The sequence below is a fragment of the Erinaceus europaeus genome, chromosome 10 (assembly GCF_950295315.1).
Source record: "Erinaceus europaeus chromosome 10, mEriEur2.1, whole genome shotgun sequence".
NCBI lineage: Eukaryota > Metazoa > Chordata > Mammalia > Eulipotyphla > Erinaceidae > Erinaceus > Erinaceus europaeus.
The window spans coordinates 51,549,602-51,575,968 of NC_080171.1; the positions used below are offsets into that span (position 1 = coordinate 51,549,602).

Here is a 26,367-nt window from a genome sequence, read left to right on the forward strand (position 1 = left end):
TTATTGTTTTTAAGATAAGTAATTATGATTTTCATCATTTGATGAATGTTTATTTCTGGTTTCATTAAAAATTACCAGAACATTGAACATAAGTCAACATTCCATGGAGGAGAAAGTATTATGCAGCTTGTATGTGTGTATATCTGCATATCGGAGCACAAAATATTGACATGTTAATTGCAGTCAAGCCTGAGTGAACAGTGGCCTATGGGAATTCAGCTGGTGTTGTACCAACTGGATGACTGCTCAGGACAGTTTGAAATGCAAGGTGCAAGTTAGCACTTTATTCAGCACAGGCAGGCATCATTTAAAAGTCCTTGGGGGCAACCCTGGTGATGTGCAGATGTTAAAACAGTCTGTTCTGAAGTGCTGATATTTTTGAACTCAGTAAAAGACTCTAGATTCTGGGTGAAAAATATTTGCACAATTATTAAAGACATATATATAACCACACTTTTATGGATATTTTAGATAATGTTGAATATATGCAGAAATATCTGGAAATGTAGTTAGAAAAAAGGGGAACTAAGGAACTAATCAAAGTTAATTTCTTACTGTAAGCAGAAAGATTTTGCTTGAGTTTCAACTTTGTAGGTTTAGAAATGGTGCTGAATGTACAAAGATGTCTGAATCAAAGGTAGAGTATTTGGTATTACATTCAGTGTAAATTGCTAGGTTCTATTAAATAAATGTTTGATTCTTTAGGGAATTTATCAATATCAGTACATCATAACTTACAAATTCAGATTTAAGTGTTACAGCATCATTGTATTCATTTCAGTTTGAAACTTGTTGAACAAGTTAAAAAACATATTTTTCATGTTAGTCTGATTATTAAAGCACAAGTTTTGATGTTTTATGTATAGTTTTTTAAAATACTAGTGCCAATATAAGATAATTATATGTAGTTTTAAATATATGTAATGAAAAATAAAATTCTGGATTTTTAAAATAAAATTAAGTTCTGATCTTAAAGTAAAATAGTTCTATTAAGGTAATTGGATCTTTAAACTATTTTATAGAGCAAGTTTTATATGAATTAGGCTACAGTTGATTTAGAAATATGTTTTTAGTCTGCTTATTATTGTTTAATTTTTTTACTGTGGAGTAAAATATATTTGGAAAATATTTAGATGAAGTTTTAAAGTGCTTCTTTCAAAAGTCTTGTTACTATAATGTTAATAAATAACATCTTCATGGTTTACTATGCATATTCAAAATGGGAAGATACTAATTTGTGAATAAAAAGAATAAGTTAATTTGGTTATGGCATAATTCTCATTTTCTTAAACTTATATTTGTATTAGTCTTTTTATCTTTATGCTTTAGAATCTTAAGGTTGACTAGAAATTGAAAATGTATTTAAAAGAAAACTGTTGATAACAATAAAATCTGTATTTCAGCAAATTCTGTACACAAATAAAAGAAAATATTAGTCTAGCTTGATTTTGTGCATTATTATTCTCTGCTAATTAAATATAATCAATGCCAATAAATTTTGACTTTTCATTTTCTTTGTTTTCTAACTCATACCAATATCATTGCCTCATTATAGTTAAATGTTTCTTTTAGACTCTAATATTTCATTTTGACATCTCATTAAAAATGGGCTCAAACCCAGAAAATATGATCCTGTCATATTGTATAATATATGGCATGGTCTATAACACAGTAAAATTTTGTTTCTTGATGATTTAGAATAATTTCTCAGATTTTTGAGTTTAGGATAATGGTGAAAAGTTAGCGTGGTAATTCATGTGGCTAAGTACAGCAGTGAAATGTTTAAACGGGTAGTACTCTTGAGAAAAGTGATTGGAGCTTTAAACTTGTACAAATTTGACAGCCTCTCTTCACTTCATTTTTCATCCTAAAGAAGTCTGCAAATATTCTTAGCTCACATCATTATTGCACATCAGTGGTTCTAATTAGCTAAACAGGAGTTTGTCTCAGTCATTGATCATCATCAGCTTCTTGACAGTGCCTTTTTTTAGGAACTATTTTTTTCTTCATTTTTGGTCTTGTAAGTACATAGAATATAATATTAATCGAATTCCCCAGATAGGTTGGTGATATTTTGTACTTGAAACAGTTTTTTAAATTATATTATTTTAATTTAAAAATACTGTATTCATATTGCAGTCCTATTTTCTCTTGGGGACATTTTCCTATAATCAAAAGAATAGATTTTCTATACCACCAGGAGGAGCTGGTGGATAAACATCAATGTTATAGATTTTGAATTGTGATTTTTGTTTTCAATTCTAAAACTACAGTGAGTTGTGACTATAAAATACATCATTGAGGTTTATTTATTTTTTTTAACTTCATATGAAGTTTTGTCCTGGGTTTATAAATATTAAATCACTCATTTAATTTATTTTTTTGTTTTTATTAATGGATTGTTTTCGAAAACTAAGGTTAACAGGGTGCATAATTTCACACCCACACATGTTATGTGTGAGTCACCACTCTCTCCACCTAAGTTTACTCTCTTTTCTCCCACTACCACCATAGTTCCCACAGAGTTCAAGAGATAGTTTGGTTACTTTTTTTTTTCAAGTTGATTTGTTTTGATCTTCTGTATTCCACGTATGAGTAAAAATCATCTGTTAGTTGTCCTTCACCCTTTTTTTTTTTTTTTAGCATAATCACCTTTTGTTATTGAGAAGAGTTTCAATTATAGTTATTTCATCAACTCCCAGAGACATTAGTGCATGTCAGAGTCATTTACCTTTTTTTTTTGGCCACCAGAATTATCACCTGGGCTCAGTTCCTGCACTATGAATCCACTGCTCCTGATATCATCTCTTCTCCTTTTTTTTTTTTTTTTGTTTTTGTTTTTGCTGGATAGGACAGAGAAACTGAGAGGAGGGGAAGGGCGAGGAGGGAAAGGTAGACACCTGCAGACTTACTCCATCACTTGTGAAGTGATGCCACCTCACCCCCATCCCTGCATGTGGGAAGCTGGGAACTTAAACCGAGATCCTTGTACTGGTCCCTGAACTCTGTTCTTTGTGCACTTAATTTGGTGCGCCCTTGGCGGACCGCTCATTTGAGACTTTATGAACTGGTTTAGCATACTATAATTGTATGATCTAAGCAATATATATTAATTTCTCAAAGTTCTAGAAGTTAAGATCTCCAATATGGTCATTACTCTAGTTAGAGCTTTCTTACAGATATTTGCCTTCTTTTCTGTATATTTACCGTGATGAAGAGAGAGATCATCTTTCTCAAATTTTTTTTCCCTTTTTTATGCCACCACGGTTATTACAGGGACTGGATGCCAGCACTATAATTTTTTCCTTTTTTTTTTTTTTTTTGTTTAGTTGGATAGGATAGAGAAATTGACAAAGGAGGTGGCGATAGAGAGCATGGAAGAGAGATAGATAGATACCTGCAGACTTACTTCACTCTTGCAGGTGGGGAACTGAGGCTGAAACCCAGGTCCTTGTGCATGGTGACATATGCCCTTAACCTTGGTGCACCACTGCTCAGCCCTCCTCAAATTTTCTTATAAGAATAATAATCCCATTCATGAGGAATTCAGCCCATAACTTTCCAAAAATGCCTTCTTCTCAATGCTATTTTCTATGTATGGCTATGAAACATTCAGCCTGTGATACATTTTTAATTGTTAAACATAGCTTGCTGGGACCTATTCTCAAGAGTTTTTACTTAAAGTGTAAGTGGAAGATGGTGTATTTTAAAAATATTTATTCCCTTTTGTTGCCCTTGTGTTTTTTTTTTTGTTTTGTAGTTATTGTTGTTGTTGTTATTGATGTCGTCGTCATTGTTGGATAAGACAGAGAGAAATGGAGAGAGGAGGGGAAGAAAGAGGGGGAGAGAAAGGTAGGTACGTGCAGACCTGCTTCACTGCTTGTGAAGCTACTCCCCTACAGGTGGAGAGCTGGGGGCTCAAACCGGGATGCTTACACCAGTCCTTTCGCTTTGCGCCACCTGCACACAACCCGCTGTGCTATCGATCGACTCCCGATGGTGTATATCTCACAAGTTCCTAGGTGATGGTGCAGTTACATTTCTGGTTGATCTACATTTTGACTTTGAGAACCACTGGATTAGAATTTGAGTTTACATATCTAGCATAGTGTATGACTTATGCATTTAATGTTCTTCCTATTTATGTTTCTTTCATGAATTACAAATTTAAACATATTCTTTTTTAAAAAAATTATTTATTTTTTCTTTTGTTGCTCTTTTTTATTGTTTTAGTTATTATTGTTGTTGTTGGTGGTGTCGTCTTTGTTAGGACAGGGAGAAATGGAAAGAGGAGTCGAAGACAGAGAGGGGGAGAGAAAAACGGACACCTGCAGATCTGCTTCAACGCTTGTGAAGCAACTCCCCTGCAGGTGGGGTGCCAGGGGGATCCTTACGCAGGTCCTTGCACTTCGTACCATGTGTGCTTAACATACTTTAATATGCTGAAATATAGTAATTACTATTTGGTACATTGGTAATAATAACCCTTGTATCAAGTTCATAGTACTTTTTTTAATGTGACACCACACCTTATGCATACATGATATCACCTGTGAGAGGCCTTTCATTGACTACTCTTCTTTCATTTCTTTAGAGGGAGAAGAAGGAGAGATCAGACAGCAAAAGAGGAAAGAGACACCACAGGGCCACTTCACTATCCTTGTTACTCCTATGTGGTTCCAGATCTTGAACCCAGGACCTTGCCATGGTTAGGTGCACACTCTACTAGGATGAGTTATCTGTAGGCTCTGTAGTAGTGCTTTTGTATCATACAGTCTAGTTTCATTCCTATATCACTAAAAAGACCATCAATTTATTTTTACTCTAGTGGGAATTTAGGGTTAATAAAGAATAAATTAGAAAGATTCTAAAGTTAGTAGTAGACTCAAATAATATGCCGAAAAGAATGTAGATAGTATTTATCACTGGAATTAGTATCTTTACTGTCTCAACCGGCTCATGTCTTATACTATGGGGAGAATTCATTTTTTCCCCCTTTTGCATACACCCTTTACAATTTCCCACAATTTTGTATTGGCAAATTAAAACTTGAAATGATAAATTGTGACTATGAGTGGTTAATGATGATCCTATGAAATAATTTTACAATTAATGCAAAAACTATAAATAAAATGTCAGATGAACTTGCAGGTAATGACGTATTTAGAAAAAAATCAACTTCTGATAGGATGTTTAATTTCATTATAGAAGAAACCCTAAAAACCAATGGATTGGTGAAAAACTAAATGTGATAGTAATGCAAGTTTTATAGGTGGGTTTATTCCAGCTCTACATACTGTGTGCCTATATCCAGAGACTGAATATGACTAGAAAAACACTGAACCATGATCAATGGTCTTATGTAATTAATGACGCCTACCATTAGTGGTACTCAAGTCTGAAAGTCATTCTGTTTTTTTCCTAGCTCACTTACTTCCCCATAATAGTCTTCCTAAAAGTCCATTATGCTTACTGTCTTATCAACTTTTAATGCTTCTTTCTTCTCTCATTCTCAACTGATAGATACCTATTATGAATTTATCAGATTAACAGTTTGATTTAGTAGAACACCAAGTATGCGATCAGAAGCACAATTCAACAACAGACCACAAGAGAACTTACAGTAGAGGAGTTTATTTTCCACAGAACTGGGAGGAAGTATCTGACATGCCTAAAGGGGTTAATGGGAGCAAAGCAGAGTTCAGACACAGATCAGCAAACATGACCCAGGGAAAATAGCATTATTAGGACTGTTGGATGGCGTACTTCATAGTTCCAGATTTAAGGTGGGATTAGTCTATTAAAACTAAGAGTCAATCAGATTTTTAAAGGAATTTTTTGTCTTTTCTTTATTTATTGGATAAAGATAGACAGAAATCAAGAGAAGGGAAGACAGAGAGGGAGAGAGACTGAGAGACATCTGCAGCTTGTGCAGCTTCCCTCCTGCAGTCAGGGACCAGGGACTCGAGCCTGGGTCCTTGCACATTGAATTATGTGCAACCTGGTGCACCACCACCTGGCCCCTGAATTAACCAGATTTTGTTGAATCCTATAGGAAATCTCGTTCTCGCTCTTGCTCTCTCATTGGGATTTAATGGATTACGGTACAGTTGTTGACACACATGGGTATAATTTATCATCTCCTAGTGATACATTTCTACAACCTATGAATGAGATCATCTACTATTTGTCCTTTTCTTTTTGGCTTATCACACTTAATGTGATTCCTCTATATTCTTTTATCCAAGACGAGGCAAAGGAGATGATTGCATCACTTTTTTTTTTCCTTCCCTCCAGGATTATTGCTGGGGTTCGGTGCCTGCACTAAAAATCCACTCCTCCTGAATGCCATTTCTCCCCCCCCTTTTTTTGTTGCCCTTGCTACCCTTGTTGTTGTCATTATTGTTACTGTTGCCACTGTTGTTGGGTAGGACAGAGAGAAATTGAGAGAGGAGAGGAGACAAGAAAGGGGGAGAGAAAGACAGACACCTGCACACTTGCTTCACTGCTTGTGAAGCGACCCCAACCCCATGTAGGTGGGGAGCCGGGAGCTCGAACTGGGATTCTTATGGAAGTCCTTGTACTTTGAGCCACATGCACTACTCCCCGACCCAACTTCATCACTTTTAACAGTAGAGTAGTATTCCATTGGATATATATATATATATATATCACAACTTTCTTAGCCACTCATCTGTTGTTGGGCATCTGGGTTGCTTTCAGGTTTGGGCTATTACAAATTGTGATCCCTCTCTATACCATCACTGGTCATCTCCAACAGGAACAACATCATAAACCCTTTTCTGGGCTTCTATAGGACCTTGCCCTCAATGTAGAATAACAGTGGTAGAAATTGCCCCACTCTCTGAAGGGAAGCTGAGTCAACATAGTCTGCCACTCAAGGAAGATGGATCCTGATATGAATGCATCTTAGAATGTTCTATCTATGACTGCGGAATGTGAGCTCAGACTGACAGGGATGACAGGTTACATAGGCTCTTGCACAAAATACTAATAGACATGGGCACTGGGTCAGATTGATGTGGTTTACTGTTAATAGTATTTGTATACTTTTCCCATATTTGGGAGCTGCTCCCTGCCCTAACCCAGCTTTGTGGTCCTGTTCCCAACTCTGAAACAATCCTCCCAGACAATACTTTTATCCCACCTGCTATCTAGTCCAGGCAAAAATTAGTAAAGTCATGGTCCCCTTGGAATATACCTAAAATAGAATTCCTAGCTTCTTCTAACATGAAGACTCCAAATATCATCTGCTATATTCTTAGTTGTAGCTTCCTGATTATTAAACAATGTGTTCTGCTTTATGTCTGAATGCTTTTCGGCTACCAAGTTGCAGATGTTACCATAATGCCAGCCTGACTTCCCTGGGCAGATGACCTCACCATTGTGTCCTGGAACCCCACCTCCCCGGAGCTCTACCCCACTAGGAATGAGAGAGACAGGCTGGGGGTATAGACTAACCTAGCAATGCCCGTGTCCAGTGGAGAAACAACTATAGAAGCCAGACCTCCTACCTTCTGCACCCCATAGATATCTTTGAACCATACTCCCAGAGGGATAAAGAATAAGGAAGCTTCCAGTGGAGAGGATGGTATACAGAACTCTGATGGTGGGAATTGTGTGGAATTGTACCCCTCTTTTTAATTTTTTAATTAATGATTTAATAGTGATTTACACAATTATGGGACAACAGAGGTATAATTCCACACCATTTCCACCACTAGAGTTCTGTGTCCCCATTCCCTTTATTAGAAACTGCAGTATTTCTCCCAAGGTCCCAGCTATGGGTTGACTATTATTTCTATGACAATCTGTCTATATTTATATATATTTGTCTATTTTTTCCTTTTGTCTTCATTCCTTTCTTTTTTTGTGTGTGTGTCTAGGGTTATCTCTGGGGCTTGGTCACTGCCCTAGAAACCACTGTTCCTGGGGGGCTATTTTTTCCCTTTTGTTGTCTTTGTTGTTTATTGTTGTCATTGTTGTTGGATAGTACGGAGAGAAATTGAGAGAGGAGGGTAAGCCAGAGAGGGGGAGAGAAATATAGAAACCTGCAGACCTGCTTCGCCTCTTGTGAAGCAACCCCCTCTGCAGGTGGGGAACTGGGGGCTCGAACTGGGAGCCTTATGCCGGTCCTTGCACTTTGAGCCATGTGCGCTTAACCCACTGCACTATTGCCTGACCTGTGCCCCTCTTATCCCACAATATTGTTGATCATTATTAAATCACTAATAAAAATGTTGTTGGGAGACAATTGAAAGGTAGTAGAAAATTCAAGAGACCAGAGTATAATTAATAGGCTATACATTATTTGACTATTCTTTCAATTGTACATTTTAATTTTAAACTATTCAAATTATAATTTATTGACTTATAAAAATGTGCTGCTATGGACTTTAAGTGTATATAGATCTCTTTAGATAGGGATGCTTTCTTCTTTTAGATATATTCCCGTGAGAGGAATAGCTAGCAATAGTAGGTTCATTTCTTGTTGGTATGCTTCTAAAAACCTCTTCTGTTTCATTAGTTTAATCTCCCCTGTTTAACGCTATTTTATTTACATAACCACTGTATTCTATTTACATAACCACTATTAACAAGCACCACCCTCCCTCCAGGGCATTGGTGGTTCAGTGGTAGAATTCTTGCCTGCTCTGCCTCCTCTCTTTGTCATACCCTGATTTTCACCAGTCACTTTTCTCTCCACCCTCTCTGTGTCACATCCTGTTCCCACTCTACTGGGCTAGTATATTTATAAGGACAAGATTGTTTGTAGTTTTTAGTTTAGCTTAGCTTGGCTTAGATTGCGCTGTGTCCTGCATGAATAAAGAGATACTGCATACAGCTCAACCATGAGTCCCTGGTCGTCTGTTACCCGCCCGTGAAGCCAGCCCGTCGAAAACAACATATGGCGCCTACAGCGTGGGACCGGACCTGCGCAACTCCCAGATAAGTGAAGACTTTGCCTACCTATGCACTATGGTCTTCTCTTCTACTTATGAAGAGGTTTGCCAAAGCCTCTACTGTTTCATCATGAGACAGTTACTCCGTCTCTGGAACATTTTGCTCTGGGCCAGACTTTGTTTCCCTGACCGGGAACTTTGGTTTCTTGTGACCCTAATCATAGAGCTTGGGAGATGCACGGAGATTTCTCCTTGGACTTTCTGGATTCCCTCTCCCATGTTTCCTGAGGAAAAGGTACATTTTGCTCCGGGCCACAGTTTGGTGCTTTATGACCGTGATCACAGACCTTGGGATATGCATGGGGATTTCCCCTGGGACTTTCTGGACTTCTTCTCGCATGTTTCCCATGGAGAAGGACTACTCTAATTTGAAGAGCATTCTTCAGTACCCTGGCAGTCCCCAAGAATGGAGACACGTGGTTAGTTCTACTCTCCTGATTAGATTCTTTCTTCGATGAGAAGACGCTTTTAAAAGTAGATGCCTGAAGCAATACAGCAGGAACAGTCAGAAGCACCCTAAATAAAATTTTGAAGAGCTTTTTAGACTAAGACGCCCTCTGGGGACTCTTGATGCTACATGGTGAGATCTGTTTCATAAGAGAGTGATTTAAATGACTGAATTTTTGTTTGACATTGACTTAAAAAAAAAAAAAAAAGCTAGACACAGCCATGATTTCTAGAGACATCCAGAAACAATCCAAAAAATTGTTTTTTCCCTCCTTTGATTTATTTTTTTATGTCTTGACATAAATCTGAAACGTTTAATCCTAAAACTGTATGAGTTATGGGCAGGGCAGCTAGTGGAAAGATTATGTTAATTATTCTCATACCTGAGGCTTTTAACCATGATTCTTCTGTTTACCTTTCCACATTTTATTGAGTTTAAACTGTTTAAACAAACCTTAAAATCATACTAGAAAAGACTTCCAATTATAATGGAGTTATCAATTATAGTAAACTTCTAATGTGCTACAAGTTTTGTTTGACAAGTAAGTGAATTTCAGCTGTCAAGTCTTCACATGAAAAAGCATCTACTCAAATGGAATTCCCGGAAATCCATTTGGACCCCTGTTCTCTGACATCACCCACAAGATGGAATGACTACAACACACCCCTGGAAACCAATGATGTGACCTGGCACGACCTGAAGAAACAGATTCACAGACTCCAAAGCTCACTCTCTACAGAAAAGCAGAATTCTGGTGGCTGACATTCCCCATTGAGACAGATGTGCAGCATTTCATCCCCTGGAATTTTCTTCCATGGTCATCTACTTTGGACTGACACCTCCATTGGACTTACTGGTACACGCTGCTGTGTTTCTCAAAGACTAACTTCAGCCAATTGCCTTGAGACTTTATAGACCATGTCCCGTCGCCTGCAGGCTCTGTTCCCAGAGGCAGAAAACTCCTCCTCCTTATTAGGTTATGCCCACAGAGGCGGGAAACACCCTTTGAGGCAAGAGATGCCCCCAGAGGCATGAAGTGCTCCCAGAGGCAAGAAATGCCCTTTTGCCTGCTAGGCCTTGCCCTTTGAGGCAAGAAACGTTCCCCTTGGCATCACACTGGTTATTGCTGCTCGCCTATTTTGTTTTCCATGTCTTATGCCAGTTCTTTTGAAAACGCCTGTACGATATAGGTTTCTGTTCACCCCACAATCCTGATACTATGGCCATTAGTTAAAAAGAAAGGGGGAATTGTTGGTATGCTTCTAAAAACCCCTTCTGTTTCATTAGTTTAATCCCCCCTGCTTAACACTATTCTATTTACATAACCACTGTATTCTATTTACATAACCACTATTAACAAGCACCACCCTCCCTCCAGGGCATTGGTGGTACAGTGGTAGAATTCTTGCCTGCTCCGCCCCCTCTCTTTGTCATACCCTGATTTTCACCAGTCACTTTTCTCTCCACCCTCTCTGCGTCACATCCTGTTCCCACCCTACTGGGCTAGTATATTTATAAGGACAAGATTGTTTGTAGTTTTTAGTTTAGCTTAGCTTGGCTTAGATTGTGCTGCGTCCTGCATGAATAAAGAGATACTGCGTACAGCTCAACCATGAGTCCCTGGTCATCTGTTACCCGCCCGTGAAGCCAGCCCGGTGAAAACAACAATTTCTAGCATCCTGAGAACTGTTTTCCACAATGGTTGGACCAATTTACATTCCCATCAGCAGTGTACAAAGGTTCCTTCCCCTCACATCCATGCCAACATTTGTTGTTTCTATCTTTTCTAATGTATGACATTTTCATAGGTGTAAAGGATTTACATTTCTCTGATAATCAATGACTTTCAGAGCATTCTTATAATCTATTGGCTCCATGGGAAATCTTATCTAGGGTACACAAAGGAAAGGTATTGGGAGATGTGGAAGACTGTTCACCACACACTTTGCTGGTGAAGACATTAGGAATTTGCATTTGCTTGTGACTAGAGGGGTAGCTAAGTGAAACTCTTAACAAAACAGACCCTTGTTTTCTGCACTACTGAGAACATAGATGCGTTTTATTCCTTAATATCTCTAGCGACAAGGAAGTAAATGTATTTCCCCATGTATGAATAAGAGAACAATGAATGGTATTGGGGGACAGAGAAACCATGTTGAGGAAAGTAAAATATGGCTATCTCATCTGTATGAACTTTTAATCTCTCAGTGAGTCTATTACAGTATTTTCTGTTTCTTTGGGAGAAAGAAACTTATACTTCCAAGTAATTCCATCAGATTATGTGTACATAAGAGTCTCAAATGCAGAACAGTGTGATTCTAAAATTCCCCTTTTATTTTTAACCTCATCAGTATTTTTTCCCATATGTCTGTAATCATCTTATTTTATCTTCCATGCTAATTTTTTATCTTCCATTTCCCTCCAACTACTGTTATATTTCTTTGTTTCTTTTTATAGAAACATTTTCTCTGAACTTAATTTTATTTTCTTAAATTTTCTATTGTTCTCTGTCCATTTGGGTGTTTGTAGTCATCATTACCCAAACCAGCTCTCTGTCAGATTCACTAGCAACATCAAAGTAGCTAAATTCCTTAGTCAGCCTTCAGTCATTGGTCTTTCAAAAACATGTTTATTTCAACTGACACACTTGATTCTGTTCTATACATATTATCATGTAGCTTTTTTTTTTTTTTTTGCATTCAGGGTTATTGCTAAGGCTCTGTGCCTGCACTGAGATTCCACTGCTCCTGGAGGCCTTTTTCTTTTTCCTATTCTGTTGTCCTTGTTGCTCTTGTTGTTGTCATTATTGCTATCATTGCTATTGCTGTTGTTGTTGTTGGATAGGACAGTAAGAAATTGAAAGAGGAAGGGAAGACAGAGAGGGAGAGAAAGATAGACACCTGCAGACCTGCTACACCGCCTGTGAAGCGACCACCCTGCAGGTGACTTTGCGCCGCGTGCGCTTAACCCCCTGCACTACTGCCTGACCCCCAACTTGTTTTCTTAATTCTTCCTTTATATGACTTATTTCTCTTATTATAAAATATATTTTTGGTTCTTTTCTTATTAATCTGTAAATGTTTTGAGTGCCCCAGGACTCAATTTCCAGACTACTCTATTTAAATTTATTTATTTTTTTAGGTAACCCCACATATTCTTATGATCTTAAATTTATTTGAGTAACTCATAAATTTATACATTCGAACTTGACTTCTTTACTGATTATAGATTTATTTATCCAACTACCCAATCCTAGACCTGATGTCTCAAGGTTAAGTTCTTCAAATCCCACATCTTAGTGTTTCTCATTCTTATAGGTCTCAGATAATGTCTACTTCATCCTTCCAGTTCTTCAGAAGGCTTGGGAATGTTCATGACTTCTCTCTTTTTTTTTTTTTGGCCTCCAGGGTTATTTCTGGGGCTTTGTGCCTGCACTACAATCCACTGCTACTGGAGGCTATTTTTCCCCTTTTGTTGCCCTTATTATTTATTGTTGTTGTTATTATTATTGTTGTTATTGCTGTCATTGTTGGATAGGACAGAGAGAAATCGAGGAGGGGAAGACAGAGAGGGGGAGAGACAGATAAACACCTGCAGACCTGCTTCACTTGTGAAGTGACCCCCCTACAGGTGGGGGACAGGGGGCTTGAACTGGGATCATTATGCCGGTCCTTGCACTTTGCGCCTGGTACGCTTAACCCGCTGCTCTACCGCCTGGCCCCATGATTTCTCATTTTTAAATTCCAATATGTAATGTATTAAAAATGCTGTTAAACATTACCTGCAAAACATAAGTGATTTTTATCATTTAACATCACCACACCTACCTATATTGTCCTGTTCATCTTTATTTTATACCTGTGGTATTGGCAGTTACCTCCCAACTGCTATCCCTGTTTCTATTCTTCACTCCAAGATTCTGTTCTCTGCTTAAGACCCAGTATTTTTTTTTTTTTTTTTTTTGCCTCCAGGATTATTGCACAGACTCGGTGACTGCACCACAAATCCATAGCTTCTGGAGGCTTTTTTCCCCTTTTGTTGTCCTTGTTGTTTTATCATTGTTGTGGTTGGTATTGATGTTGTTGTTGTTGGATAGGACAGAGAGAAATGGAGAGAGGATGGGAAGACAGAGGAGGGAGAGAAAGATACCTGCAGACCTGCTTCACTGTTTGTGAAGCAGCCCCCCCGCCACCCTGGGAGTCGGGCGCTCAAACTAGGATCCTTATGCTGTATCAAATACCAGTAATGTTTCTTTTACTCAATAGATCTTCAAGATTAGGTATACCTTCCTTTCTATGTCATCCTAGTTTTTTGTTCTTATATTTATAAGTTACTGAAATACTATGCTTTCACCAGTTTATCATTTATTTTCAGTGTCTGTGAACTAGCAATCCCTTAATTCATTTTATTTTTATTTTTTGGTTTCTGTTAGTGCTTCATCTCTGTTGGATGATTTTTTTTTCAAACAGAGGGAGAAATAGACAGAGCAGGAAAGATGCCACGAACACTATAAAGCTTTGTCCAGAGTGGGAGATGTTGCATTTGTACATTAATTTCATGCAGGTGTGCTATCCTGATGAGCTATTTTGCTGGCCCACCTGGTTTGTTTTGCTAGATACAGTATTTCTATTTTCCCAGATTGTGTCTACCATAGGAACATTGAATCAGTGTTCATATTCATTTAATGTATGATGGGTTAGTTCTATAAAAATTTATTCATGTAGTTTTTCTTTCAGTCTGAAAAAAAATTAATTCTAAAGCATCCTTAGTATCTCCTAAAACTATTTTATCATTCATTCCATTATTAGTTGTTTTTGGAATTCTTTATTTGTATGCTTGAGTTTCCCAGTGAAGTCTGTATTTCTTTCTCTTAAAATATTTATTCACGGGAGTCGGGCTGTAGTGCAGCGGGTTAAGCGCAGGTGGCGCAAAGCACAAGGACCGGCATAAGGATCCCGGTTCGAACCCCAGCTCCCCACCTGCAGGGGAGTCGCTTCACAGGCGGTGAAGCAGGTCTGCAGGTGTCTATCTTTCTCTCCTGTCTGTCTTCCCCTCCTCTCTCCATTTCTCTCTGTCCTATCCAACAACAACAACAACAACAACAATAATAACTACAACAATAAAACAACAAGGGCAACAAAAGGGAATAAATAAATAAAATTAAATCAAATTAAAAAAAATATATTTATTCACTTATTTATGTATTTATTTATTTTATGAGAGACAGTAGAGAGAGAGAGAGAGAGAGACACCAGAGCATGTTGTGCTGCAGCGGATGTGGTGCCAGTTATAAAACCTCAGAGTTCATGCAAATTTTGTACTCTATCTGAGAAACCTACATTTCTTCACTAGTGTACTTTTGCTTTCAGGTATATATTTTGCACTAGTTTATGGATACGTGTGAACATATGCTCTCTCTCACAGAACCTGGTCTATATATAGGTTTTGGGACTTTGTTAGAAAGTGAATCACCTGGGATGGCATTAGAGAATACTATGAAAGGAAAGGTCTCACCCGAGTAATGAAGCTGAAGGGTTGTCATTCCACATGTGAAGTCTCAGACACAGTCTGAGGTGAAGCATGTTGAGGTGGCAATTGTTGTGTTGATTAGGTTGCGATCGGCAGATACAATATTATTTGATATGCATTGGGAGAGGCATGCGGGAAAGTGGGCCCTATCCTAAGGTTGCAGGACTGGGGGAAATATAGGCTCTATAGTGGAGATGTGAGGTTCCTGCTGTCTTAGGGTTCCAAAAGACAATCGATAGTTAATGTTATCATCACATTAGTTGGTAATTGGGTTAACTTTGAAAAGTCCTTTTGTTAGGGTTTGCTGTATAGTACCCAGTATCTTGTAAATAGCTTTGCCACTGGTTGCTTCTGATCTACTTGGTCTAGGCTTTTGAGAGAGTTCGCATATCAAATACACAGCCTATATATTAAAAAGACTCAGTCTGTGTTTTAAAAACTTCGACACATACAATTAATTTCCCCCCTCTCATAATAATTAACTATTGATTTATATGACTACACTTTACTACGAGTGTACACAAACACCATTCCCACCACCAAAAGACTGTGTCCCTTCCCACCCACCTACCCCACCCCCCACCATCCCAGGAAGCTGCATATCTACCCCTCACCACAGGGTTTTTACTTTGGTGCCCTACTTTCAATTTAGTCAGATCCTGCTTTTAGTTTCCCTTTCAGATCTTCTTTCTCAACTTCCGTTGATGAGTGGGATCATCCCATACTCATTTTTATCTTTCTGACTTAGCTCACTTAACATAATTCCTTCTAGCTCTGTCCAAGATGGGTCAGAGAAGGTGGGTTCACTGTTCTTGATAGCTGTATAGTATTCCATTGTGTATATATACCACAGCTTTCTCAGCCACTCATCTGTTGTTGGGCACCTGGGTTGCTTCCAGGTTTTAGCTATTATGAATTGTGCTGCTATGAACATACAAAAGATCAATAAAGCCAAATGTTGGTTCTTTGAAAGATTAAACAATATTGACAAACCCCTAGCCAGACTCACCAAATAAAAAAGAGAGAAGACTCAAATTAATAGAATTGTAAACGATGGAGGATATATCACAACTCACACCACAGAAATCCAGAAAATCATGCAAAACTTCTATGAAGAACTATATGCCACCAAGCTAGAGAATCTGGAAGAAATGGAACAATTCCTAGAAACATATGCCCTTCCAAAACTGAACCAAGAAGAACTACAAAACCTAAATGCACCAATCACAGACAAAGAAATTGAAACCATTATTAAGAATCTCCCCAACAACAAAAGTCCTGGACCAGATGGCTTCACAAATGAATTCTACAAACTTTCAGGAAACAGTGCCCATACTTTTTAAGCTTTTCCATAAGATTGAAGAAACAGGAATACTCCCTTCCACCTTCTATCAAGCCAACATCACCCTGATATCAAAAGCAGATAGGGACACAACAAAAAAGGAAAACTACAGACCAATATCTCTGATGAACATAGATGACAAAATATTAAATAAGGTCTTGGCCAACCGGATACAGCAGCACATCAAAAAGATTGTTCATCACGACCAAGTGGGATTCATCCCAGAAATGCAAGGCTGGTTCAACATCCGTAAGTCAGTCAATGTCATTCACCATGTCATTAAAACAAAGCCAAAAACCACATGATTATCTCAGTAGATGCAGAGAAAGCCTTTGATAAAATCCAACACCCATTCATGCTCAAAACTCTACAAAAAATGGGAATAGATGGGAAATTCCTCAAGATAGTGGAATCCATATGTAGCAAACCTACAGCCAACATCATACTCAATGCACAGAAGCTGCATTCCCCCTCAGATCAGGGACTAGACAGAGCTGTCCACTGTCACCATTACTCTTCATCATAGTATTGGAAGTTCTTGCCATAGCAATCAGGCAAGAGAAAGAAATCAAAGGAATACAGATTAGAAGGGAAGAAGTCAAGCTGTCACTATTTGCAGATGACATGATAGTATACATAGAAAAACCTAAGGAATCCAGAAAACTACTGGAAGTTATTAGGCAATAGAGCAAGGTGTCAGGCTACAAAATCAATGTACAAAAATCAGTGGCATTTCTTTATGCAAACACTAAATCTGAAGAAGAAGACATCCAGAAATCACTCCCATTTATTGTTTCAGCAAAATCAATCAAATACCTAGGAATAAAGTTGACCAAAGAAGTGAAAGACTTGTATACTGAAAACTATGAGTGGCTACTCAAGGAAATAGAAACTGATACCAAGAAATGGAAAGATATCCCATGCTCATGGATTGGAAGAATAAATATCATCAAAATGAATATTCTCTCCAGAGCCATATACAAATTTAATGCAATATCCATCAAAGTTCCACCAAGCTTCTTTAAGAGAATAGAACAAACACTACAATCATTATCTGGAACCCAAAAACACCTAGAATTGCCAAAACCATCTTGAGGAAAAGAAACAGCAACGGAGGGATCACACTCCCAGACCTTAAACTATATTATAAAGCCGTCATCATCAAAACAGCATGGTACTGGAACAAAAATAGGCACACAGACCAGTGGAACAGAATTGAAAGCCCAGAAATAAATCCCCACACCTATGGACATCTAATCTTTAATAAGGGGGTCCAAAGCATTAAATTGAAGAAGGAGGCTTTCTTCAATAAATGGTGCTGGGAAAACTGGGTTGAAACATGCAGAAAAATGAAATTGAACCACTTTATCTCGCCAGAAACAAAAATCAACTCCAAATAGATCAAAGACCTGGATGTTAGACCAGAAACAATCAAATACTTAGAGGAAAACATTGGTAAAATACTTTCCCACCTACATTTCAAGCACATCTTTGATGAAACCAACCCAATTGCAAGGAAGACTAAAGCAGAAACAAACCAGTCGGACCACATCAAATTGAAAAGCTTCTGCACATCCAAAGAAACTATTAAACAAACAAAGAGACCCCTCACAGAATGGGAGAAGAACTTCCCATGCCATACATCAGACAAGAAACTAACCACCAAAATAGATAAAGAGCTCAGCAAACTTAGCACCAAAAAAGCAAATGACCCCATCCAAAAATGGGCAGAGGATATGAACAAAACATTCACCTCAGAGGAGATACAAAAGGCTAACAAACATATGAAAAATTGCTCTAGCTCACTGATTGTCAGAGAAATGCAAATTAAGACAACATTGAGATACCACCTCACTCCTGTAAGAATGGCATACATCAAAAAGGACAGCAGCAACAAATGCTGGAGAGGCTGTGGGGACAGAGGAACCCTCTTGCATTGCTGGTGGGAATGTAAACTGGTACAGCCTCTGTGGAGAGCAGTCTGGAAAACTCTCAGAAGGCTAGACATGGACCTTCCATATGATCCAGTTAATTCCTACTCTGGGGCTATACCCCAAGGACTCTATAACACCCAACCAAAAAGAGGTGTGTACTCCTATGTTCATCTCTTGGAATTTGAACCACTGCCCTATAATATTTGCCCCCGCCACTTTGCACATTTGTGCTCACCTGGTCCTCAAACAGCTGAGGTTGTGCTGTGAAGTTCCAGGTGTTCTTTCTTTCTTTCTTTCTTTTTTTTTTTTAACTTCTTATCTGATTTCAGTGTTTGTAAATTTTTGATGTCATTTTCTTGTGCATTGTTCTGGTGAGTCCAGACTCCTGGCCTTTATTCCACTAATTCTGTCTCTTTCTTTTTTAGTTTATTCCATTTAATTCTTGAGTTGGTGATTATATTAAAATTTATTTTATGAGCTGGGGATTGTAGTTTAGTGGTAGAGTTGTATGCCTGAGGCCCTAGCATCATGTAAAAGTACCATGTACAGCACCCAGGGAGTTGTATGGATGGGAGTGATATGGTGCTCTGGGATCCTCCACTCTCTTGCCTTTTTCCTTCTTTCCTCTGTTTTTCTCTCTAGATATAAAAGGAAAAAATAAGATACAGAATATTGGTGGAGAGTTTGGTGACTTATGTGAGAGTGTAAAATTACATTCAAGATATTCTATATTTTGTAAAACATTGTTTAACCACTAATAAAAATGACAAAAGAAAAGTCAGGTTAGGGAGGCTGCTTCATAGTGGTATCACGTAGATACAAGTCTGAAATCATTCCCCTGAGATGAATGATTTTCTAATTACAAATTTTATTTTCAAGTTTCTAAATAATTTTTAGATACTTTTTTTTTTTTTTTTTGCCACAAGAGTTGTCTGAAGCTTTGTGCCTATATTAGGAATCCACTGCTCGCTTCTTTCCTTCCTTCCTTCCTTCCTTCCTTTCTTCCTCCCCCTTCTCTTTCTTTCTTTCTTTCTTTCTTGCTTTCTTGCTTTCTTGCTTTCTTGCTTTCTTTCTGTCTTTTCCTTTCTTCCTCCCCTACTCTCCCTCCCTCCCTCCCTCCCTCCTTTCCTTCCTCTCTCTCTTTCTGTCTTTTCCTTTCTTCCTCCCCTCCCCTCCCCTCCCCTCCCCTCCCCTCCCCTCCCCTCCCCTCCCCTCCCCTCCCCTTCCTTCCTTCCTTCCTTCCTTCCTTCCTTCCTTCCTTCCTTCCTTCCTTCCAAAGACAAATGGAATTGAGAGAAGAGGGAGAGATAGAGGGAGACACCTGTGGATGTGCTTCACAACTTGCTCTTGAAGCTTCCTCTCTGCAGGTGAGGAGCTGAGCTTGAACCCAGGTCCTTGAGTATGTTATTGGGCATGCTTAACTGAGCCCACCACCCTCGCCCTGTTTGTTAATTAACTATTTTTTTTCTTGAAGATTTTTACTTATTATAAAATATTTTTTAGCCTTTTCTCCCCCCCTCTCTTTTTTACTTTTACGGTGTCATCTCTCTGCTTCAGTGTTCCAGGCTGAGTTTTTCTGAGGGACTGAGATAAACTATGACATTGATGCTTCCTTTAATATGGTGGTAGCTAGATTTGAACCTGGGTCATGCACATGACAAAATGGTGCACTATTCAGGTGAGCTATTTTGCCACTCCACCCTCTTTTTTTCTTTTTAAATACAATGTTAAGATTGGACATTAAGCATATGAGGTATGTGTTAATTCCTTGGCCCAAGTTTTTTTTCAATTATTTATTTTAAAATAAAACAATAAAATATTAATTTTCCTGTGTGAAAGAGAACATATCTATTTGTTTTAATTTTAAATTGATAACAAAGTGTTTCTTGTAATCAAGATTAATAAATATGCTTTAAGTATCTTTTATAATGTGCTTATATCTAGAAACTGGGCTGTTCTTTAAATATGAAGTTGACTATGCTGTCAGCAGCTTTAAATTGTCACTTGCCATATGGTTTCTGATTAATTGTGAGAGGGCAATCACCTTAGATAATCTAATTTTCTACATTTAAAAGTGATATTATCAGAATGTGAAAAATTAAAGGAGTAATTACCAATTGTGACTAATAAACTTTTTATAAATCTTATTTCTAGAGAAAAACAGAAATCTGAAGCTAAAGACAGAAAAGTTTTAGAAATTCTACAAGTGAAGGATGCTAAAATACAAGAATTGGAACAGGTTGGTGTTGTATCAGAGAACATAAGATATTACTTAGATTTGCTCTAGGTTATGCCAAATCAGTATTTTGAAATTACTAAAACCATATTATTCATTATTGTGCTTTGTTTGTAGCCTGTTTTTACTAAAGTAATAGACTGAATTACTGATACATTAAAGTCTTAAGATTTTATTATTGTTTTATGGAAGTATCTACCAGTTAATCACTGCTTTTGTCAAACTTTTTTTCTTTTCTTTTTTTTTTTTTTAACCAGAGCACTAGTCAGCTCTGGTTTATGGTGGTATGGGGGATTGAACCTGGGACTTGAGAGTCTCAGGCATGAAAGTCTCTGCATAACCATTATGCTATACCCCCACCCTTAAACTTTTTTTCTATTATCATTTACTTTTGAGAATTGCAAATGATAATTTTATTTGTAGAAAAGATTCAATACTTGGAAAACTTTTATTTGATCTTTTCAAGATTAATGTATTATATAATTACATATAAAAACAATAGTAAACATATAATCAGTTTAATAGCACTGCAGGATCCTATGTAGTTATGTCTTGCAGCAACCTTTCTCAAGACAGCCTAACAGTAAAGCTGAAATAAATTTATTATAATGGATATATATATATATCATGATATAATATTTAAGTTCATTTTATCCTCAATTGTTCTTTAAGAGGTAAGTGACCTATAACTTTTTTTTTTTTAATTTATTTTTTTTTTTATTTAAATTTTTAATTTAAGAAAGGATTAGTGAACAAAAGCATAAGGTAGGAGGGGTACAACTCCACACAATTCCCACCACCCAATCCCCATAACCCACCCTCTCCCATGATAGCCTTCCCATTCTCTAGCCCTCTGGGAGCATGGACCCAGGGTCGTTGAGGGTTGCAGAAGGTAGAGGGTCTGGCTTCTGTAATTGCTTCCCCGCTGAACATGGGCGTTGACTGGTCGGTCCATACTCCCAGTCTGCCTCTCTCTTTCCCTAGTAAGGTGTGTCTCTGGGGAAGCTGAGCTCCAGGACACATTGGTGGGGTCTTCAATCCAGGGAAGCCTAGCCAGCATCCTGGTGGCATCTGGAACCTGGTGATTGAAAAGAGAGTTAACATACAAAGCCAAACAATTTGTTGAGCAAACATGGATCCCAAGATTGGAATAGTGGAGAGGAAGTGTTGGGGAGGTACTCACTGCAAACTCTAGTGTAATCCTGCTTTCAGGTATATATTTTGCAGTAGTTTATGGATACGTGTGCGCATACGCTCTCTCTCACAGAAACTGGTGTATGTCTAGGTTATGGGACTTTGTTAGAAAGTGAACTACCTGAGATGAAATTAGAGTGTACTATAAAAGGAAAGGTCTCACCCGAGTAATGAAGCTGAAGGGTTGTCATTCCACACGTGAAGTCTCTGGATACACTCTGAGGTGAAGCATGTTGAGATGGCAATCGTTGCTTTGGTTAGGTTGTGATCGACGGATGCAATATTATTTGGTATGGATTGGGAGAAGCATACGGGAAAGTGAGCCCTATCCATGGGTGCCAGGACTGGGGGAAGTAGGGGCTCTATAGTGAAGATGTGAGGTTCCTGCTGTCTTAGGCTTCAAAAAGACAATCAATAGTTAATATTATCATCACATTATTTGTTAATTGGGTTAACTTTGAAAAGTCCCTTTGTTATGGTTTGCTGTACAGTACCCAGTATCTTGTATATAGCTGTGCTATTGGAAGCTTCTAATCTACTTGGTCTAGGCTTTTGAGAGAGTCCGCATATCAAATACGTTGCCTATCTATTAAAAAGATTCAGTTTGTCTTTTGAGAACCTTTGAGACATACAATTGATTTCCCCCTCTCATATTAATTAACTACTGATTTATATGTCTACATTTTGCTAGGAGTGTACATAAACACCATTCCCATCACCAAAGGACCGTGACCCATCCCTCCCGCCCATTCCCACCCCCCACTGGCCCAGGAAGCTACATGTCTACCCCTCACCACTGGGTTTTTACTTTGGTGCCCTACTTACAATTTGATCAGGTCCTGCTTTTAGTTTCCCTTTCAGATCTTCTAAGTCAGCTTCTGTTGATGAGTGGGATCATCCCATACTCATCTTTAACTTTCTGACTTAGTCCACTTAACATAATTCCTTCTAGCTCCGTCCAAGATGGGTCAGAGAAGGTGAGTTCATTGTTCTTGATAGCTGCATAGTATTCCATTGTGTATATATACCACAGCTTTCTCAGCCACTCATCTGTTGTTGGGCACCTGGGTTGCTTCCAGGTTTTAGCTATTATGAATTGTGCTGCTATGAACATAGGAGTACACACCTCTTTTTGGTTGGGTGTTATGGAGTCCTTGGGGTATAACCCCAGGAGAGGAATTATTGGGTCATATGGAAGGTCCATGTCTAGCCTTCTGAGAGTTTTCCAGACTGCTCTCCACAGAGGCTGTACCAATTTACATTCCCACCAGCAATGTAAAAGGGTTCCTCTGTCCCCACATCCTCTCCAGCATTTGTTGCTGCTGTCCTTTTTGATGTATGCCATTCTTACAGGAGTGAGGTGGTATCTTAGTGTTGTCTTAATTTGCATTTCTCTGACAATCAGTGACCTAGAGCAGTTTTTCATATGTTTGTTAGCCTTTTGGATCTCCTCTGTGGTGAATGTTTTGTTCATTTCCTCTGCCCATTTTTGGATGGGGTCATTTGCTTTTTTGCGGCTAAGTTTGCTGAGCTCTTTATATATTTTGGTGATTAGTTTCTTGTCTGATGTCTGGCATGTGAAGATCTTCTCCCATTCTGTGAGGGGTCTCTCTGTTTGTTTAATAGTTTCTTTGGATGTGCAGAAGCTTTTCAATTTGATGTAGTCCCATTGGTTTGTTTCTGCTTTGGTCTTCCTTGCAATTGGGTTTGATTCATCAAAGATATCCTTGAGGTGTAGATGGGAAAGTGTTTTACCAATGTTTTCCTCTAAGTATTTGATTGTTTCTGGTCTGACATCTAGGTCTTTGATCCATTTGGAATTGATTTTTGTTTCTGGTGAGATAAAGTGGTTCAATTTCATTCTTCTGCATGTTTCAACCCAGTTTTCCCAGCACCATTTATTGAAGAGAGCCTCCTTCTTCCATTTAATCCTTTGGGCCCCCTTATCAAAGATTAGATGCCCATAGGTGTTGGGATTTACTTCTGGGCTTTCAATTCTGTTCCACTGGTCTGTGTGCCTATTTTTGTTCCAGTACCATGCTGTTTTGATGATGATGGCTTTATAATATAGTTTAAGGTCTGGGAGTGTGATGCCTCCATTTCTGTTTCTTTTCCTTAGGATGGTTTTGGCAATTCTAGGTGTTTTCAGGTTCCAGATAAATGATTGTAGTGTTTGTTCTATTCTCTTAAAGAAGCTTGGTGGAACTTTGATGGGTATTGCATTGAATTTGTATATGGCTCTGGGGAGAATGTTCATTTTGATGATATTTATTCTTCCAATCCATGAGCATGGGATATCTTTCCATTTCTTGGTATCAGTTTCTATCTCCTTGAGTAGCGACTCATAGTTTTCAGCATACAAGTCTTTCACTTCTTTGGTCAACTTTATTCCTAGGTATTTGATTGATTTTGCTGAAACAGTAAATGGGAGTGATTTCTGGATGTCTTCTTCTTCAGATTTAGTGTTTGCATAAAGAAATGCCACTGATTTTTGTACATTGATTTTGTAGCCTGATACCTTGCTATATTGCCTAACAACTTCCAGTAGTTTTCTACTGGATTCTTTAGGTCTTTCTATGTATACTATCATATCATCTGCAAATAGTGAGAGCTTGACTTCTTCCCTTCCAATCTGTATCCCTTTGATTTCTTTCTCTTGCCTGATTGCTATGGCAAGAACTTCCAATACTATGTTGAAGAGTAACGGTGACAGTGGGCAGCCCTGTCTAGTCCCTGATCTGAGGGGGAATGCTTTCAGCTTCTCTCCATTGAGTATGATGTTGGCTGTAGGTTTGCTATATATAGACTCCACTATCTTGAGGAATTTCCCATTTATTCCCATTTTTTGTAGAGTTTTGAGCATGAATGGGTGTTGGATTTTATCAAAGGCTTTCTCTGCATCTATTGAGATAATCATGTGGTTTTTGGCTTTGCTTTTATTGATGTGATGAATGACATTGATTGATTTACGGATGTTGAACCAGCCTTGCATTCCTGGGATGAATCCCACTTGGTCATGATGAACAATCTTTTTGATGTGTTGCTGTATCCGGTTGGCCAAGATCTTGTTTAATATTTTGGCATCTGTGTTCATCAGAGATATTGGTCTGTAGTTTTCCTTTTTTGTTCTGTCCCTATCAGCTTTTGGTATCAGGGTGATGTTGGCTTCATAGAAGGTGGAAGGGAGTATTCCTGTTTCTTCAATCTTATGGAATAGCTTAAGAAGTATGGGTATTAACTGTTTCCTGAAAGTTTTGTAGAATTCGTTTGTGAAGCCATCTGGTCCAGGACTTTTGTTGTTGGGGAGATTCTTAATAACGGTTTCAATTTCTTTGTCTGTGATTGGTGCATTTAGATTTTGTAGTTCTTCTTGGTTCAGTTTTGGAAGTGCATAGGTTTCTAGGAATTGTTCCATTTCTTCCAGATTCTCTAGCTTGGTGGCATATAGTTCTTTATAGAAGTTTCGCAGAATTCTCTGGATTTCTGTGGTGTCAGTTGTGATATCTCCTGTATCGTTTACAATTCTATTAATTTGAGTCTTCTCTCTTTTTTGTTTGGTGAGTCTGGCTAGGGGTTTGTCAATTTTGTTTAATCTTTCAAAGAACCAACATTTGGCTTCATTGATCTTTTGTATGGTTCTTTTATTTTCGATGTTGTTTATTTCTGCTCTAACTTTAGTGATTTCTGTCCTTCTGGTTGCTTTAGGGTTCCTTTGTTCCTCTTCCTCTAAGTCCTTGAGGTGTGTAGTAAGTTCGTTCATTTGGGCTTCTTCTTGGTGTTTAATATGTGATTGTATAGCTATAAGTTTCCCTCTCATTACTGCTTTAGCTGTGTCCCAAATATTTTGATAGGTTGTGTCTTCATTTTCATTAGTTTCCAGGAACATTTGAATTTCCTGTTTGAGTGAGTGTCTGACCCAGTGGTTCTTAAGGAGCATGTTGTTTAGTTTCCAAATTCTATGTCTTTTAATAATTTTCCGTTTGTTGTTAAAAGTTAGTTTTACTCCACTGTGGTCTGAGAAGATACTTGGGATGATTTCAATGCTCTTGAATTTATTGATGCTGTCTTTGTGGCCTAACATGTGGTCTATCCTTGAGTATGTGTTGTGTGGATTTGAAAAGAAGGTGTATTCCAGTTTTTTGGGGTGGAGGAGTCTGAAAATGTCCAAGAGGTCTAGTCTGTCAATCTCTTCATTCAATTCTCTTCTATCTTTATTGGTTCTCTGCTTTGTTGATCTGTCTAAGTGTGAGAGTGGGGTATTGAAGTCTCCCACTATTATTGTATTACTATTGATGTATTTTTGAAATTCTTTCAATAGGTGTTTAATGTATTTAGATAGTCCCTCGTTGGGTGCATAGATGTTAATAATTGTTAAGTCTTCTTGGCTGATTGATCCTCTAATCATTATGTAATGTCCTTGCCTATCTTTTATTACTTTATTTAATTTAAAATCTATCATGTCTGAGATGAGAATGGCTGTTCCTGCCCTTTTTTGTGGACCGTTAGCCTGTATGATAGTTTTCCATCCTTTCACTTTAAGTCTGTGTTTATCTTGTTGTGACAGATGGGATTCTTGCAAGCAGCATATGGTTGGGTTATGTTTTCTGATCCATCCCCCCACCCTGTGCCTTTTGATGGGTGAGTTTAAGCCATTGACATTTATTGATATTATGGATTTAATGTATTGTAGTGCCATTGTT

General features: G+C 38.1%; 1 protein-coding gene across 4 annotated transcripts in view; it reads left to right on the forward strand.

The window, feature by feature from the left end:
* CNTLN (centlein) overlaps positions 1-26,367 on the forward strand; it is a 331,221-nt gene that overhangs the window by 56,768 nt on the left and 248,086 nt on the right. For all 4 annotated transcript variants that reach the window (XM_060199608.1, XM_016193668.2, XM_060199607.1 and 1 more), the window contains exon 3: positions 20,392-20,476. In XM_060199608.1, the coding sequence (XP_060055591.1) occupies positions 20,392-20,476 (85 nt within the window). The remainder of the gene's footprint in view (positions 1-20,391; positions 20,477-26,367) is intronic.